The sequence below is a fragment of the Mauremys reevesii genome, linkage group 8 (assembly GCF_016161935.1).
Source record: "Mauremys reevesii isolate NIE-2019 linkage group 8, ASM1616193v1, whole genome shotgun sequence".
Classification (NCBI taxonomy): domain Eukaryota; kingdom Metazoa; phylum Chordata; order Testudines; family Geoemydidae; genus Mauremys; species Mauremys reevesii.
The window spans coordinates 64,216,049-64,233,416 of NC_052630.1; the positions used below are offsets into that span (position 1 = coordinate 64,216,049).

General features: G+C 40.2%; 1 protein-coding gene across 3 annotated transcripts in view; it reads right to left on the minus strand.

The window, feature by feature from the left end:
- LOC120369847 (complement factor H-like) overlaps positions 1-17,368 on the minus strand; it is a 47,933-nt gene that overhangs the window by 19,096 nt on the left and 11,469 nt on the right. For all 3 annotated transcript variants that reach the window (XM_039483555.1, XM_039483553.1, XM_039483554.1), the window contains 8 exons: positions 15,916-16,071; positions 13,139-13,315; positions 10,812-10,988; positions 9,298-9,471; positions 7,349-7,531; positions 5,161-5,343; positions 2,008-2,190; positions 71-250 (listed from right to left, as the gene is read on the minus strand). In XM_039483555.1, the coding sequence (XP_039339489.1) occupies positions 71-250; positions 2,008-2,190; positions 5,161-5,343; positions 7,349-7,531; positions 9,298-9,471; positions 10,812-10,988; positions 13,139-13,315; positions 15,916-16,071 (1,413 nt within the window). The remainder of the gene's footprint in view (positions 1-70; positions 251-2,007; positions 2,191-5,160; positions 5,344-7,348; positions 7,532-9,297; positions 9,472-10,811; positions 10,989-13,138; positions 13,316-15,915; positions 16,072-17,368) is intronic.

Below are 17,368 nucleotides of genomic sequence, written 5' to 3' on the forward strand. Positions count from 1 at the left end.
TTTGTCTGATTCATCCAATTTCAGGAAATCTGTATTAAAAATGAAAACATAAATAAAACATCCTACTGACCAACACAGTGTGGTGGTGACTGCCACTTTCCATCTTCACACATTATTTCTTTCACTCCATGAAGCCTGAAATTTTCCAGACACGTAAAAGCTATTTTTTCACCAGTCTCATAGCTTCTTTTCTCTGTTATCTTGGAGGCTCCTGGTAGCTGAGGGGGAGGTGGGCACTTTCTTTTATTCTCTTCAACAAAAGATAGTTTCAGTCAGATCTCATGGCTCAAAATATGGTAAATGTGACAGTTCATTGCAAATCAGAACAGATGAAAAACCGCATACCACAGATCTTTAGTAACCATTCTCCTCTTTTAATTGCCATCATATTCATATGGTGATGAATCAAAGATCTGCTGGCTTATCAGCTCCCTGCCCAGAATTTTTCAAACATTCTATTTCAATTCTTCTCAAATTGTGGAAAATCTGGTATTTTGGGGGTTTTTGTTCTGACTTGGGATGATTTTTTTTTAAATGTGAACTTTTCCATGGAACAGAAATTCTAGTTCCCATGTAGCACTAGTGCTTGGCTTGTTTCCCTGTATTTGAGGGGTGTGTATAACCCAGAATGTGATCAAGCTAATTGTAACCATATTGTGTGCATTCCACCACCCTGAAGTCATGAAATAGAACACCACTTAGTGTGAAGACCTTGGTGGTTGAACAATGTTGAATCTAGACACCTCTGATATTAAAAGGTTCTTGAAAGCTAGAAAAGTGATGATCCTGTAGAGATCATTATGACTTATGTGTTTTGTAGAAGTTAGTTATAAAACATTAGCTAATAGAGTGTACTTGGGAGCAGTCCTCTGAAGCCATCTTGAGAGACTTTTTCCCAGATATTCTTTCTCCCCAATGGGTGAGCAACTGGCCACTGCGAACCTGCTGTTTGTCCAACATCAGACAAACTGGCAGCATTTCCTAGATTGTCCATTTTTCCAGATTTATGCATGGCTCAAAGTGATATTACAAACCCAGGATCCAGACACATCTAGCCCTCACTTGGTTTTCCAGAGTTTCTAGTCTTCCCCCCTCCTCCTCTTATTGAGAGGTTTTTGCATTTTTTGAGGTTTCATTTGCACAGATATTTATGGCCTTAATCTCAGTCTCCATGTACCTCAAATGTGGTTCAACCCTAGTAACTTGAGGACAAAACCACTCATGAACTGAGTCCATCTTTTCTTCCACAGAGGACACAAATTTTGTAAACCATTGAGTTAAACATGTAGGGCAAAAATCTTTTCCTTTGGAGTCTCCTTTCTCTTCTTCTACAGGATCAAGTTAATTAAGGAGAGACTCACTAGCACAAGCTCAGCACACTGGTCTGACATTTTCTTTAGCAGTCTCCCACTGACCAAAAAATTATACAGTTTGTTTAAAGTTTCTTTCTGAGCACAGCACAAAAGTCAGGTCTATGTAATCTGCAGTGCCATAGGTGAATGCAGATCAAGAATACATCATCTCTATGTAGAGAGAGAAACACTCAGTGGCTTAAGCATTAGCCTGCTAAACCCAGGGTTGTGCGTTCAATCCTTGAGGGGGTCATTTAGGGAACTGGGGTAAAAAAAACTCTGTCTGAAGATTAGTCCTGCTTTGAGCAGAGGGTTGGACTAGATGACCTCCTGAGGTCCCTTCCAACCCTGATATTCTATAAACTCTCATTGTAATATGTACTTTATTCAGATTCTTAATTGTTCTGCAAGAGTAATCCATAATAAATTAGCTAAACTTCATTTGGTTAGGATGTCAAATTATTTCTGAAATTTAAAAAGTATTTGGTCAGTGTTTTCTTTCTATTAGCATATAAACAAATTTATGGTTTAATTATTAAATCAGTCCTATTTTTCAAACTAGTGAACTTCATTTAGATTAATAGTAGCTTTAATAAAATTAGCATTCTGTAGCTGGATTACAAAGCAACAGTTTTATATAAATGCAAATACTTACCAGCGCATTCTGGCTTGGGTGACCATTTCCCATATTCACAGACTGTTTGTTTTAGTTTCTTGACATCTGAATTACATCTGTATTTTACAACATCTTTGTGATAGAAACTCTTTTGAAAATGGTAAACCGATAAAAATCTGATATTCTCAAGATTCCTTGGCAGTGCACATTTCACAGATGGATCTAAATAAAACCCAACACAAAAATTAAAATATGTTAGAGATCAAAGAACCTGTCAGGTAAATATGCATTTAAAGAGATGCCATCAACTTGAAGATGTGTCCATTTGAAAATGTTATACCTACTATTGTTAAAAGTAATGTCCAAGATTATTAGCAGAAGGAAATCAAAGGAAAAATATTTTTTCTCCGGTGTTTATAGTTTGTGTGCTTTTAACAATAGCAGGCAAGATATTCAACAGAGGTGATTTTTTTAAGTTGATAGTGTCCCTTTAAATGTGTGAAAGAACAACCAAATTATAATTTGATTTTTTCTTCTGTTATTTTTCAAACCTCACCACTGTGTAGAGAAATGTACCACCATCAGCAGATTATTTCAAACAATCAGTATCTAAGAAAGGAGTTGTGCTTAAAGTCGATGTGCTGAACCAGGCCTTGTGTCTTTAATTAGGGGTTTCTGGGAGTTATAATGAAGGCTTCTCAGATAATGGTGCAACTAAGCAAACTAACCATTAAGTTGAATATGGGATACAATTTTCCAAAACTCCTTAGTGACTTACTTACTTTCTTGGTATTGTAAATATGCAAATCTTATTCTACTCCAATTACCTGATTTTCATACTCCATATACTATCTTATATTAGCCTGTGAAACTGAAAGAATTAGAAGAAAAGGCCACAAAAGTAGTTCCAGGATGAAAAGACCTGCTTCGGATGTACAGGAGGTCAGAGGGAGGAATCAATCTCTGACATCCTGAGAATGTTTTTGAGGTTATTGGAAAATTTCATAAACCAAACAAATAAACAAACCCACTTACATCCTAAAAGTCCCAGGGATGCTACAAAGTTGCCTGTTACTGGAAAGATACATTGAAACAAGGGGTCAAACTGTTTTGAAACTCCAGAACAAATTTAGACCCCACAGCTGTGAAGACTTACTTATGTGCTACATTTACACACTGTGAGGACCCCTTTGAGTTCAGTAGGACTATTCATGGTGCGACAAATTAAACGAATGCCTAAGTCTTTGCAAACTAGGAGCCATTGTAGAGAAAACCCAGCATGAACCCAATACAGTAGCTATGCCAGGTGGAGAACGGTTCTCCAAATAATTAGAAACGGTGCAGGTAGTGCTGCCTAAGTTAAGGTTGCCTAACTCTTCGCACTATAACTTTGTTAAACTTAAACTGTTCAGACTGAAATTTGTTACACCAGGTGTGATGATTCTGTACCACTTATGAATTCCGACTGATATTATGACAGTATGAAGTTATTAGTATGAAAAGTTTTGGTAAAAATGGCTCTGCCATTTCTAAAAATGAAGTCAGTGAAAAACACATTGTTTTGCCATGTTACTGAGTTGGTTGTAAGAATATTTTTAGAAGCTTTAGCTCCTCCATACTTTGAGGCATGGATTTCAAATTTGGCAAGGGGGGACATCCTGGTGTCAGAGATGTGCCTTTTGCTGTTCCTGGGAAATACTGCCTCAATATGGCCAATGTATGAACTTTTGAATAATTTCAGCTCACACATGCTCAATAGAGGCTTGTTTCAGTCTGACAACTAAAATTTCTGAAGATTCTGTCAGCACTGAACATGCTCCATGTTCTTAGAGCTCCTATGGAGTGACCAGACTGCGCATGTGCCATCTCCACAAAGTGAGTGAACTCACTGCATTTGGTGGCTGTAGGAGATGAGCAGGACTTTCCATACAATTACTGCTCCAGTTTGATGTGCTGCCAGGCACCAAAATGGAGAACATAAAGATTGTCTTCTCCTGTGTTCTTAATGTTAACTTCTGGTGCTCAAGTAGTGAGGAGGATAAGGAAGCAGCCTGATTTAGTATGTAGGAGGTGAGAAATGGTGGGTTGGTGGGGTACAGGGAGAGCAGTTTGCAGAGTCAGAGTGTGAGGAAAAGCACTGGGGAGGGAGACAGTGGTGGAAGGGAGAACAACAGCTGGGGGGATGGGAGTAGAAGGAGAGGAAGTGGTTTGTCAAGATATAGGAATAGATGGTGTTTGATAGGAACAGAAGAGGATGGGGCAGGAGCTGGAGGATGTAGGGGAATATAGGAGCAGAGGGAGAGAGGGCAGGAGCCAACAAAAAGGTATAGACAGAGAAGGAGGTGGAAGTATAGCGGAAGACCCCTGATGGATGGGGGTCAGGAGAACGATAGGAACAGAGGTGGGACAGTGGAAGGACTAGTCTATAATCACTAGTATACACTCCTGTCCAGAACCTGAACTTAAATCCAGCAGTCCCAAGTTTCTATATTTCTCTGCTCTCAGCAAATATCTGTGAAACTCACTGGTGCCTGATCCACATAAAAGGATGACAGCCTACTATTGCTGTCGGTTACTCTTTGAACTCAGAAATCTGTGCTGTGGAAAATTAGGGCCTAGGACCTGGTATTAGAGGACATTTTTGACAATTTTATCCCTAATGTCTGTATTTCAGTTTCTTATCTGTGAAATGGAAATTCCCCATTGTCTCACAGCATTGTTGTGAGAACACATTTATTAATGTTTGTGAAGCACTTAAATATTATGGTGAGAAACAAAAACATCAAGGAGGAAATCAGTAGTTTTCTATTCAGTGCAGGGTTTGAATGGTGTGCAGTAAATAAGGCCCAGACCACATAATGAATGTAGAGGATAAAAAGGAATATTGAGTAACTTCTCATTCATGGAATGAGGCTGGGGTTTTGTGGAAAATATTTTTCATCTAATTAAAGACTATAATGTAACACATATCCAGGAGGGCAGAATTAAAGATGCATGGGCAACCTTCAGTTGTGTATTTCCTAACTTTTGAGTGCTTAACTTTGCAACCTTGATATTCTTTTAATGTAACTGATTTTGGATACAATTAATGTGGATATTGTATTTCCATGAATATAGATGAATAAACTCTATAAATCTATAAATAAAATAAAGTTACATTGATGTTTAAAGTGTTATCCAAGTACAGTTTACCAGCACATGAAGGTAAAGATGTCCATTCTCCACTAAGACATTTTATGATATTTGTCCCAACAATTTCAAGGTTTCCTTCACAACCATACTCCACAGAATCACCATGAAAATATCGGTTCTTGTTTACACTGAAGACACTCCCTCTGACAATATTGGGGGGTGGTAAACAAGTTTTTTCCTCTTCTGTAGAGTAAAGAACATAAATGATCCATATTGTAGTTTTGTCACATTTACAGATACATCATAAAAGAAATTTAATGCAAATATTAAAATCACTATTTTAGGACCTGATCTTGTTCCCATTGAAGTTAGTGGGAAAAACTCCCACTGACTTAAATGAATGTAGGAGAGGGATACTAAGTCTGTAACAATACTGTTTCCTCTAAAACCTCTCTATCTTCTCCCTCTTATCTCCCAGGTTTTTATTAGGCTTCTCTTTCCTTGCATTAGGCTCTCTAAACATTGTCACTTATTCCTGTAAAATATCTCTAGTCTCACACATTAAAAAATCATTAAATTAAAGTTAAGGTTGCTCAAAGGTATTTTCTCACAACAATACAGACACTGCAAAGCACACAAATCATAAGCAAAGAGAACCATCTCTACACATCAGCTCATTACTCTCATGATACTCAGTCACACCAATACAACGATGCACTGACTCACTCACGTTCTTTTTAAAAACACTGTCACTCTTAGTGCACACATCCAGGAAATGAAAATTGTGCTGCAATACAACACCTTGACATCTGCAACCCCTTATTCCCTGGCTTCCCTCAAGCTCAGCTTCCCACCTTTCAATCTGCAGCAAAACCAGGGCTAAGATAATTTCCCTCCCTTCCTGCTGTGACCACATCACTGCTCTCTGGAGTCTTTCCTTTGCTTGCTCTCTTTGTCTGAAAAACATTCAGGTTCCTTATGCTCACTTCCAAGGCTCAGCACAATCTCAATCCTATCTGTGTTTTTGCCCCCAACTGCCTAGCCCCCCTTCCTACATTCATCACAACACCTCCTTGCTAGCTGCTTTTTTCCCTCCTTTTCTCCTTTCACTTTTAGTTTGTGCTTAATTTCGTGCCCACCCCTATACCTAGGATTCCTTAACACTTATTATGCACTATCCAACCTCCCCTCCCTCTGTTAAAATGCTCCTTACAACACACTTCCCCAGGAAGTGTTCCTTTACAGATCTGCACAAATGTTCTTTTCCACATCCCTTTGCCTTTCAACTGTTTTTTATGTGCACCTAAGATTCTCTATAAATAATAGGTAACATTCATAGTATCTCTTTATTTTATGAAAACATCTGTAATTATTTCCTGGAGCTGCAGGTCTTTGCTGCTGCTGAATCTAAACAAAATACTCTATTTGATTTCCAAATAAACTGCAAGAGCAAGCAAATACTATAGCTTTGTGCATTTATTTTGATTCTTAAAATTATATGAGTTACTATGCATACTGAATGCCTCCCTCAGGGTCCTTGTGGTAAATTTGCCAGTTGGCACTCATAAATAATATTACTGTAGCATCAAGGAGCCCCAGTTATTGGCCAGGACTCCATTTTGCTAGGCATGGTACAAACACAGAACCAAGGAGCTTTTAACTTTCTTAATGTTCCATTCAAGATCCTGCAAATTACAGTTGGTCCCTGGGTAGCATATTAGGTGTCAAGGCAATAAACACACTTTGTCAGAGGGCATCCCTTCACTTACTGTGTGAATACTGTTACCTAGCTAAAAACACACAGCCTGTTTCTCTTTCACCACATGTGCTTTTAGTTTCAATGCATAACAGATGGAACCTCAGGTATACAACAGGAAAAGTCTTCCACACAGCTTTCTCTCCTCCCTTCACTTCCTAGTTCCTCCTAAATATATCTTCCCAATTACTGAGACAATTGCCTCATTAGCCCAACAACTGACACCCAAGTAATCACTAAGAGAAATTGCTTCATTGACTTTAATTAAGGCTGGAGTCTTCCCAGTGCTGCGGCACTAAAGAATGCACCTGTCACATACTTGCACTGGTCTGATTCCATCCCACAGTGGGCTATGGTATGGAAATTATGCACACCAGCCAGCATGTTACACCTCATTGTGTATAGTTTGGATTTTAAAAGTCCCTGAAAGCATAAACAAACAAGAAAAATTTATTCTACACTAATCTTAAAAGTGAAAAATCTATAGTTTACCAATGCAAAAGGGTGAAGATGACCATTCTCCATCAATACATTCTATACTCTTTGATCCGATCATTTTAAATCTGAGGTTGCAGTCATATTCCACTGAGTCACCATGCTGATATTTCTCGTGAAGGTCACTGATAATATTCCCATTCGTAATGCTGGGTGGTGGCCCACAAGCTTTGATTTCCACTAGAACAAAAAGACTATCTGAATATTTTGTATAATATTAGCCACAGCTATAATCAACATGGATGAAAACAAATTCACTCCTGAAAGTGGGGAAATGTGACACAAATGTCTTAGTGAGTGACTTCACACCTCTGGAGTTTGGATTCAAATGCTCATTTAGGTCACAAGTGGAAATGATTTTGCAGGGCTCATCCTAGTCTCACGCCACACAATTGGAAGGTTCTACTTAAGGATGGAACAGCAAGGAGTGAGATGGTTTTTGGACTGGGTAGAAGAACATCAGTATAGATGTGTGATAGAAATTTATATAACACTTCCCTGTACTATGAATAATTACCTTGCATTATTAGTACCTGTGATAAATGAGGGGGGACAGTTCCCTTTTATGGACACCCAGACAGTCAGTAGCTAGAGAATCCTTCTTAGCAGCTGTATCCTAATTGCCTTAACTGTAAAGGGTTAAGAGAAGCTTAACCTGAGTTGGCACCTGACCAGGGGAAGCAATAAGGGGGCTGTACCCTTTTAAAGTGGAAAAACTGCTGTGTGTGTGTGGTTGTTTTTTTGTTGTTGTTTTTTTAAATTATCTCTCAGGCTGGAGAGAGGGGAAGGCAGAAACAAGCTGTAAGCTTTAAGTCAGGTATGGGAAATCATCAGCATCATACTTAGAAACTTCTCATTTGGAATCCCAGATTTGTGAATAGCACAGGAAAAGTTAAGACAGATGCAATTAGGAACCTTTGTGGTTGTTTTGGTTTGTGGGTTCCTCTGTGCTAACCCCAGGTGCTTTTGTTTTGCTTGTAACCTTTAAGCTGAACCCCAAGAAAGTTATTTTTGGTGTTGAATCCCTAAAGCCTGAGTTTTCAGATATTTTTTTAAATAAAATTTACCTTTTTTAAAGAATCCTTTGATTACAAAGTCCTTAGACAAGGGGTTGGTCTGTGCTCACATTGCTAAGGCAACTGGTTGGTATTTTATTCTCAAGCCTCCCCAGGAAAGGAGGTGAAGAGGCTTGGGGGATATTTTGGGTGGATAGGGATTCCAAGTGACTCTTCCCTGAATATTTGTGAAAATCACTTGGTGGTGGCAACAATATCTGTCCAAGGCAGAAGACTGTGCTTTGGAAGAGTTTTAACCTAAGCTGGTAGAAGATAAGCTTAAGGGGTCTTTCCTGCAGGTCCCCACATCTGTACCCTAGAGTTCAGATTTGGGAGGGGGGTTATACCCTGACAGTACCCTACTTTAAAGAATGAGGCATTATCTGGATAATTTAGAAAGGAAATAGTGGTATTTAATTAAGGTTATCTTATGCCCCTCACCTACAGCACAGAGGGACTAGGTAGGCATGGCCTATCCTTTTCTGGATCAGATATATTGTAATTTTTACCCATTGCTGTGAAAAGTCTTAGTGGACTTTTATATGTGTAAATTTTACCTGTCCATTTTCAGGCAACAGCCCTCTCCACTATGCATAGCCAAGAATAATAGGATACAATTAAGAAAGGGAAGAAACATCCTAATTGAGATATATGAGGTTCAGGAATAGCTTCCCCACTGTAAAAGTTGAAAACTCAGTTAGTCATGGCATTTAGATCTAGACAATGAAAATGTGCTGAAGGCAACAGTCCCTGCATTGGCAGGGGGACAAACAAATGATTTGATTTGGGGAAGAGGTTACAATCCAGAAGAAGCTCAACACAAGATTGAGTATTCAAGAGTCAGATGAATTACTATTCTTCCTTTTCAATAATCCTAGAGTAAACATTTACCTTTACATGTCGGAGGTTCTGGGGACCATCCAAAGTAATAGCACTGAGCAGAGTCAGGTCCTACTCTGGTATAACGTTTTGCACAGGAAAATGTCACGACATCTCCATTAAGATATTTGTCCTTCTTGGGGAAAACCTCTCCATGGGGCAGCATCAGCATCTCACATTCTATTGCTAAAGATGGCAGTGAGGGAAGGAAAGAAAATACTACATTGTAACAACTACACCTATGAAAAAGGATTCAATAATTTTGCTAATACGAACAAAATAATTTAGGGTCTGATTAAATCTGTTGAAATCAATGGAAAGGCTCCCATTGTGTGGATCAGGGCTTTGATTATCAGCAAGAAGAAAAGTCCTGATTGAGGATAGACTGGGAATCTCTAGAACTGTAAGATTCCCATCACAGGTGGGGAAGAAAAGAAGATGAGGAGGCAAAACAAAGTGAATAAAAACAAGCTGCAGAGTATAATATATTTGCTGGAAGGCAAATGATGAACCTTAACAAATGAGGGTTTGAATTTTCATCATCTTTCCCCCACATTCTATCTTCTAATTATAAATAATTTTGCAAGTAACTTTAAAAAACAGGTCATCTTCACTGACCTGTGGTTCACTCAGCAAAATTACATTTTGTGAACTGTAAATAATGAGTTGGTGAAGCTGACCTTTCAATCTGCACTATTTTCCTTCAGGCCTTTAGATATCCCTGTTACTTATTTTAATATCTGTATTAAGATTTTATTGTATTTCTTATTTTAGTAAAAATTCTGTTTGCATGAGTTGATTCAAGCACTCTAACTACCTAACATACAAGTTACTAATTCTCTAAAAATCCACTGACTATGGTAAGTAAAACCATGACACATCCCCCAGTCTAAATCAGCCGTACACCCTCAGCCCCCACTCCAGGCCATGGTGTCTCTGTACAGACACTTCAGCTCCGTAGAAACGAATGGGCTTCCTGCAGCCTGCTCAGATGATTCCAGGTGGGGATTGACCACAATTACACCTATGAAATTGACCACAACCATTGGAGTTCAAGAGACACAGTACTTAATGCTTCCAGTAGCCCAATAAGAATTTTCTCTTGCTGTGGTCTTAGTACATCTCTATCACCACTTCCCACACTGGCTATATAATCTGTATAAACAGTATATGAAATGAAGTTGGAGGGATACAACAAACAGATGTCACACTGTGCCCCATCAATGATGTCACCCACATAGTTTATTCTAAATTTTCAAAGCAAACCAGGAAATGGGAAATTAGGTTGATATTTTAACCTTAGTCTATGAAGAACACTGTTTCCTTGGGATTGCTGACTAAATGTGATTAATGATTCTTGACTACCCCGGGAGCCATCAATTTTTCCCACCCAATCATTATCCACAATGTAACCTGCACCTAAATCATATTTATTTAAATTATTAAATGAAACAACTACAAACCCTTTTCAAAGAAATGCATTCTGTAGTGTAGAAGTTTCATTAGTACAAAAAAAAAAAGCTTACCAAAACATTGGGGCTCTGGAGTCCATCCATTTATGCTACATATTGTGTGCCCCCTTGAGATTTTATTTACAGTTTTGTATCCATCTGCACATTCATATTCCAGTATGTCTTCAGGCAAAAACACCATTTTACTGGTGTAGAAATGAATATGCTGAAAAGCAGGCATCCTACATGTCTCTACAGAATTAGAGAAAGATTAGTTATTTTTATTAACTAAATACTCTGACAGCCTAAAGTATCCTCCTTATATGTACTTTGTGCATGTCAACCTTATTAACTGCATATTTTAAAAAAATTAAAAATGTAAAACTCTTCAATGTCACACCAAAACAGAGTATTCTACAAAAGTGTCACACATTACATCTATTGCATTTGTCTTTAGAAATATGTGGAGGTAAAAGAAGAGGATTCTTAGACTCAAAAGACAGGTACAGAAGAGATCATTTTGAGCATTTAATTTGAGTCCTGATTTTGTAGGCTTCCCTCCATGCTAGTCCCACAAATGTCTTCTCAGACCTGTTTGTTCTTGACAATCTACTGTGATAGTGACTCAGGTGTTCCCCTCGAGAGTCAACACTAATGCTCTTACAATCAAGAATATCTCCCTAACATCTAGCCTAACTTTTCCTTACTTAGATTCAAGCCACTGCTTTTTTTCTTACCCTCTGACACTGTGAATAATTCCCTTTCTTCAGGCACTGTACTGGATGTTGTTACTGTGGCTGTTCCAGTTGTAGTCATGCTTCCCTCAGCCATCTATGGGGATATCTTCATTGCATCTCAGAGTGAGCCTCCCAGCCCAGGTAGATAGACTCGCACTAGCAGGGCTTGAGCTAGAGTGCTAAAAATACGAGTGTGGACGATGGGTCTTGGGCTGGAGCTCAGGCTCTCAAGCCTACCCACCCCCTAGGCTTCAGGCTGCAAGAGTTACACTAAGAGCTAAACTCTCCAGGGTGGGGAAGCCAGGGCACAGATTTTCTGATCTTACCAGCTAGGCACAACATGGAACCAGAATAGGGGATGGAGCAAAGGTGATTTTAAGCCAATCTTCTGCCTTCCAGATCCTCAGACTGATCCACCCTCTTCAAGCTACCTTGTGCTGGCTACCTATGGCCCCAAGGGCTCACTCCAGCAGCCAGGGATCCCTGCAGTGCAAGGACACCCCAGTAATGTCCCTTTTCCCTAGCCAACTCGTCCATGCCTGGGGGGAACTCACACTAGCTAAACAAATCGATTTTTGGCTGTTTTGTGCAGTCAGAGCAATGCCAAGTGGATGGAGCAAGAGGCAAATTTGGCTTTGTATGTATAAAAGGGTTAGGGATGGAACACCATGTACAGCCGTATATATAATGTTTTAACTGCATTTAACAATATTGGACCTTATATTGACCCATTTTATCCCATTTGAAGGTCTAGTCCTTGTTTACTAACCAAATTAATCCATGCTGTGGCACTGTCATGCTCACTGTCTGTATTTCCATCATCATGACATGCATGCCAGAAACATTTCCCCACTGAATTCCATATGAGTCATAAGGTGCAGAAAGCTCCTATAGAAATGGGGAGATTATTCTTGACTGGAAATATGGGAAAATGCTTGAAAAGAGGCACTCATCCAAAAAAACTGTCTATTTCTTCATTGTACAAATTTTGTATCCTGTTTTGTTTTGAAGCTTCCCAGTTTGACACAGCTCTGGTAGGTGCTATCACAAGGGACACCACTTTGTAGAGCCAGGACTGTCCGCAGCTTCAAGTTCATGTATTTCCAGAGGCAGTCAACATAGAGGGGATTCTCATAGTCATGGCAGCTATGCTGATTATGATATAATTGTACCCTTGCTCTGTGAAACAGAATGGACCTCATCTTGAAAACTAATTATAAGTGAGTTCTTTCAGTCACAAAGGTGATACTAATAGATGGAATAACCAGGAGATAATGTATCCTGGAATCAAAGGAATGCCCTAAACCTCATTTGGGCTGGGCTAATACTGTAAGTCATTATTTCATGAAAGTGGGAGATTTAGATCTCCACCATTAAAACCATACTTCCCCTGGCCTGGAAAAATGGGACGTTTTAAGATACCTAAGGTGATAACAATAAGAACAAAGTTTTGAAACCTTTGTACTCTGGTGTTTTACATAAAATACATCCCCTTATGATTTAAATACAGATCAGACAATGGCAGTAAGTTCTTTTGTTTATGATGGCAACACCTTCCCAAATAATAGATTAGTTAAAATAAGAAAAAAAGAGTTACAATTAAGGGAAAATCCAGTAAGGAGCCATGTGACAAAAACAGAGATATTCAGTCATTAAACTACTCACTTATGCATTCTGGAAAAGGACTCCATCCTTCTTCAAGACATTGTATCTCCCCTGTCTCATTTCCTTCTGGAGTCATGTAACCAATCTGACACCTATATGTTGCTTTTTCATTTAAACCAAACCTGTTCTTTGTTTCAAAGAAATAACCATGAGGTACCTCTGTCCTTCCACATATTTCTAAAGCAGGGAGAAAATGACATTACTTCAAGAAAAAATACTGTTAATTAACGTGTTCTATAAATATAAGGTGACCATGAGGAGAGATGAACATGAAATTAAATGGAGTAATGCCATTTAAAAACTCCTTGAACAATTCACTTCATTCCTTCATATTGTTCTGACTTTATGGAGAGCAGGTGGGATGTCAGTAAGGAAGGATAAAGGTCATCACGCCATATTGCTGCCCAGCTCTCATCATTTCTGATAGTGTCTCACCAAAGTCAAACTAAAAGTTGGATGGAAGGAAATGATCATTTTGGTTTTGATACTAATGGTTCTTATTTTATGGCAATTCTTTGATTTGTTTGTGGACAAGTAATTCTGTGAAGAAACTTCATATTGTTAAGGTACTTGACAAATCAGAAGGGTCTTGTACATTTAATTCAATTCAATTCAATTCAATTCAAAGGAACAGTGCTGCTAGCAGGGTTTTACCCTTTAAGGGCACTCACTCAGCTTTAGAATTAACTCTCTGCCTGAATTTTCTGACCTTCAGGATAAACTGCACAGCTCATCTGTTTTCCCAGGCAATAGGAATGGACAATGAGTTTGTATGGCTACATTTTCTTATGGTATTGCTGACTAGAATTACAACCTGTATTTTAAATTGTATATGTGATATCTTAATTGATTTCCAGGCCCCAGTGGTACTGGACAAATTGTGCAAATTGCCCCACAGAAGAAGGAGGCAGAAAGAGAAGGTAGGGCCATGGCTTTAACTCACTTTAAAACACCCAGAAGTGTTAGTTAGGCATAGTCAGAGGAACATGCTGCACCATCCTAACATGGTATACTACACTGTGGCAAGACATCTGGGGACAGTCTGGAGCTTACAGCCAAGATAGCCTGGGTTCAATCAAGAAGCACCTTGCTCTGCCCCTGGAGCTGGGCTATATAATCAGGGAAAGGAAGCTAAACAATGGAGAGGGGACCAGAAACTACACTGGCTACTATAGGTGGCAGGTCACTATCCTGACCAGAGCCCTGGAGACTCTGTTTATCGTACTATACATTTGGTTGCTGATTCAAGGCTCTGCAGTCTCAAGGGCCTTATGAACTGGATGAAGTGGTTCCTCCCCTGACATGACACCTAAGGAATAGGAAAAAGCCTGCCTGCCTCCTAGAACACCAAGAAGCAGTAGGAAGTCTGATAGCAAGGGTCAGTTTGGAGGCCTTCTTAAAGAGGACACTTTTTTTTGTTAGTTTGGTTTTGGCTCCTGGTTCTTGGATCCTGTACAGGTGGTGTAGTCAACAGGATTCCATTTGAGCCACCCCCCCTGCCCCCAAGAAGGGTCAGGATGAAATACTCTGATTATTCCTTCAACATAACAGACAGTGGGAGACTGGAACTGGTGGTTTCTGGAGGCACAGCATGCAGCTCAGCCATACCTACAGGACACACAGCTGGTAGAGCATGAGAGGAATTGCCCATAACAAAAAGCACAGCTGGTGTCCCAACAGCCTCAAGAAGAGATCCAAATAGTCACACCCCACAACAGGAGGTACTATGTGCAGAGCAAGAGCAGAACCACCAGCTTCAGACAGACATGGCCAGACTGCTCATCCAGCAAACTGCAGGGGAAGATACCAGCCTAGTAAATCTCCTGAGCCTCACCCTGACCAAGCTGAATGGGGATGATGACCCAGAGGCCTATTTGATCACTTTGGACCAGGCCTGGGAAAGGAGTACTGAACTGTGTGACTTGCTCCTACCTCACCAGCAAAACATAAGTGGCCTACCATATGCTGAGTGAGGCTACAGCATAGTCATATACCACACAAAAGATGAGGATAATGGACTGACTTGGCATCTACTTGGAAATATATCAGAGTTTTGGGGCTGAACCATTTTCTGCCAGAGTGCACCCATGTGGTGTGGCCCAATGACTCCAGGATATGGTTGCCTAGTGGCTCATTTCAGAGACTGAGACTATGGGGGAACTAATGGACAGTATTGTTCTGGAAGATGATCCAGCTGTGGTACAAGCCTGGATCCAGCATTTCTGTCTGACATGTTTAGCAGTGGCCATGGAAATGACTGAGAGGTTCCAGAAGGTCAAAACACCCACAATGGGCAGGTGTGGTCAGGAACAGCAGCAGGAAATCGCACAGAAATGCCCACACAGAGGGTTGGCTCAGAGCCACTGAAATTCTGGACTGAGGCCCACCCACAACAATAGCACAGACAGAAAGGACCAACCCTCCGCCCTTCCCCCCCACCAAACCCAAATTGTCTGGAGCATACCACTTCTTGTCTAGGGAGGATGGGTGGTTTGTTATCACTCTGGGGACCTGGGATACATTTGGCATGAATGCTCCCTTATGAACTGTGACTATCTGGGATGCTACTTTGATTAGTCTAGGGAAGTGAACAACCAATCCATAGGCCATCCTAGTACCTTACGTAACACAAACAAAAATAGGGCCAAACACCATGGAGAATTTGGTAGATTCAGACTGTGGGCAGACCAGTTCCAACACTACTAGTTTCATTCTAGGCCTTAAATCAGGGACATCCCATCTAGGTGTCATGTAGTCATGATGAAGTGTGAACATACCTGACAGACTTAATGATCCTGTGTGTGGTGTACCAGATGGACCAGCTCCAGGTAGAAGTGATGGATCATCTATCCTGGTCAGTGATCCTGGGATGGGACTGAAAACATCTTCTGGCTCTCTTGGGAGAAGAGTCTGTCCCATCTTTCCCTGAAACCCTGAAGTGGCAAGGAGGAATACACTTAGCAGACACCTGGGATCTAGCTCTGTTGCCCAATCAGACCTTTGTGAAATTCCTCAGAAGACCTGAAAGCCACAGAACCACCAGTGGAGGGCTGGGAAGGTTAGGCAAGTCTGGGTCTGTCAAAGGTGACTCCACAGAGCCTAAAGGTGACCATGGGAGCAGACCTTAGAGACTGGGCCTCCTACCAACATAAACCCCTTTATGACCAGGAGAGGGGCCCAGCAGAACAATCTTCCACTCTAGATTACAGTGTACTAAGTGACATCTTTGACACTGTGGTGGCCTAACACAAAGACCAACTGTCCTGGGATGTTGGTTTGTTTCTTGGCCAGACTATACAAACAGGTAGCGGATATCTGCCTCTTATGTCCTGACTGCCAGAGACTAGCCATTTGGTATGAACCAGGGGTTATGCCTTCACCATCACCATGTGGCAGCATATTTAGACAATGTCATAATCTACAGTTAGGACTGGTCCACCCATCTCTGGGATTTGGCCATAGTCCTGCAGTCACTGTGCGATGCCAATTTGATGGTGAACCCAAGAAACTGCAAAAAGGAAAGGCAAAGGACTAAATAGAACCCCTAGTCAATAAAGTGGAAGTACAAAATGGATACCATTAATGAAGGCGCCTTAGAACCCACAAGGAGAGATGCAATTCTTGGCTGATTCCTAGGTGGGGCACAGGATCTAGTACAAGAGGTGAATTTAGCTGAAAGACTCTGTAATAGTGACAATAATGTAATTAAATTTAACATTCTTGTGGAGGGGAGGGGGAATACCAAAGACACCCACCATACTAGCATTTAAATTTAAAAAGGGGAACTACACAAAAATGAGGAAGCTAGTTAGGCAGAAATTAAAAGTAACAGTGAGAAGAGTGAAAAGCCTGAAAACTGCATGGAAACTATTTTAAACGCATACAATAAAGGTTCATACTAAAGGTATATACCAAATTTTTAAAAAAGCAGCAACAAGATCCAAAAAAAGTGCCATCAAGGCTAAACAGAGTAAAAGAGGCAATTGGAGGCAAAAAAGAAGCATACTTTAAAAACTGAACATCAAATCCTACTGAGGAAAACAGAAAGGAGCATAAATTAAGGAATATGAAATTGCAGAACTAGTAACTGTGGTATGTAACCTATCACTTAAATGTGCCTCTGTGCCAGATGCTGGAAGATAGCTAATGTAACACTGATTTTTTTAAAAAGGCTGTAGAGGGAATCCTGGTAATTACAGGCTGGTAAGCCTAACTTCAGGACCAGACACA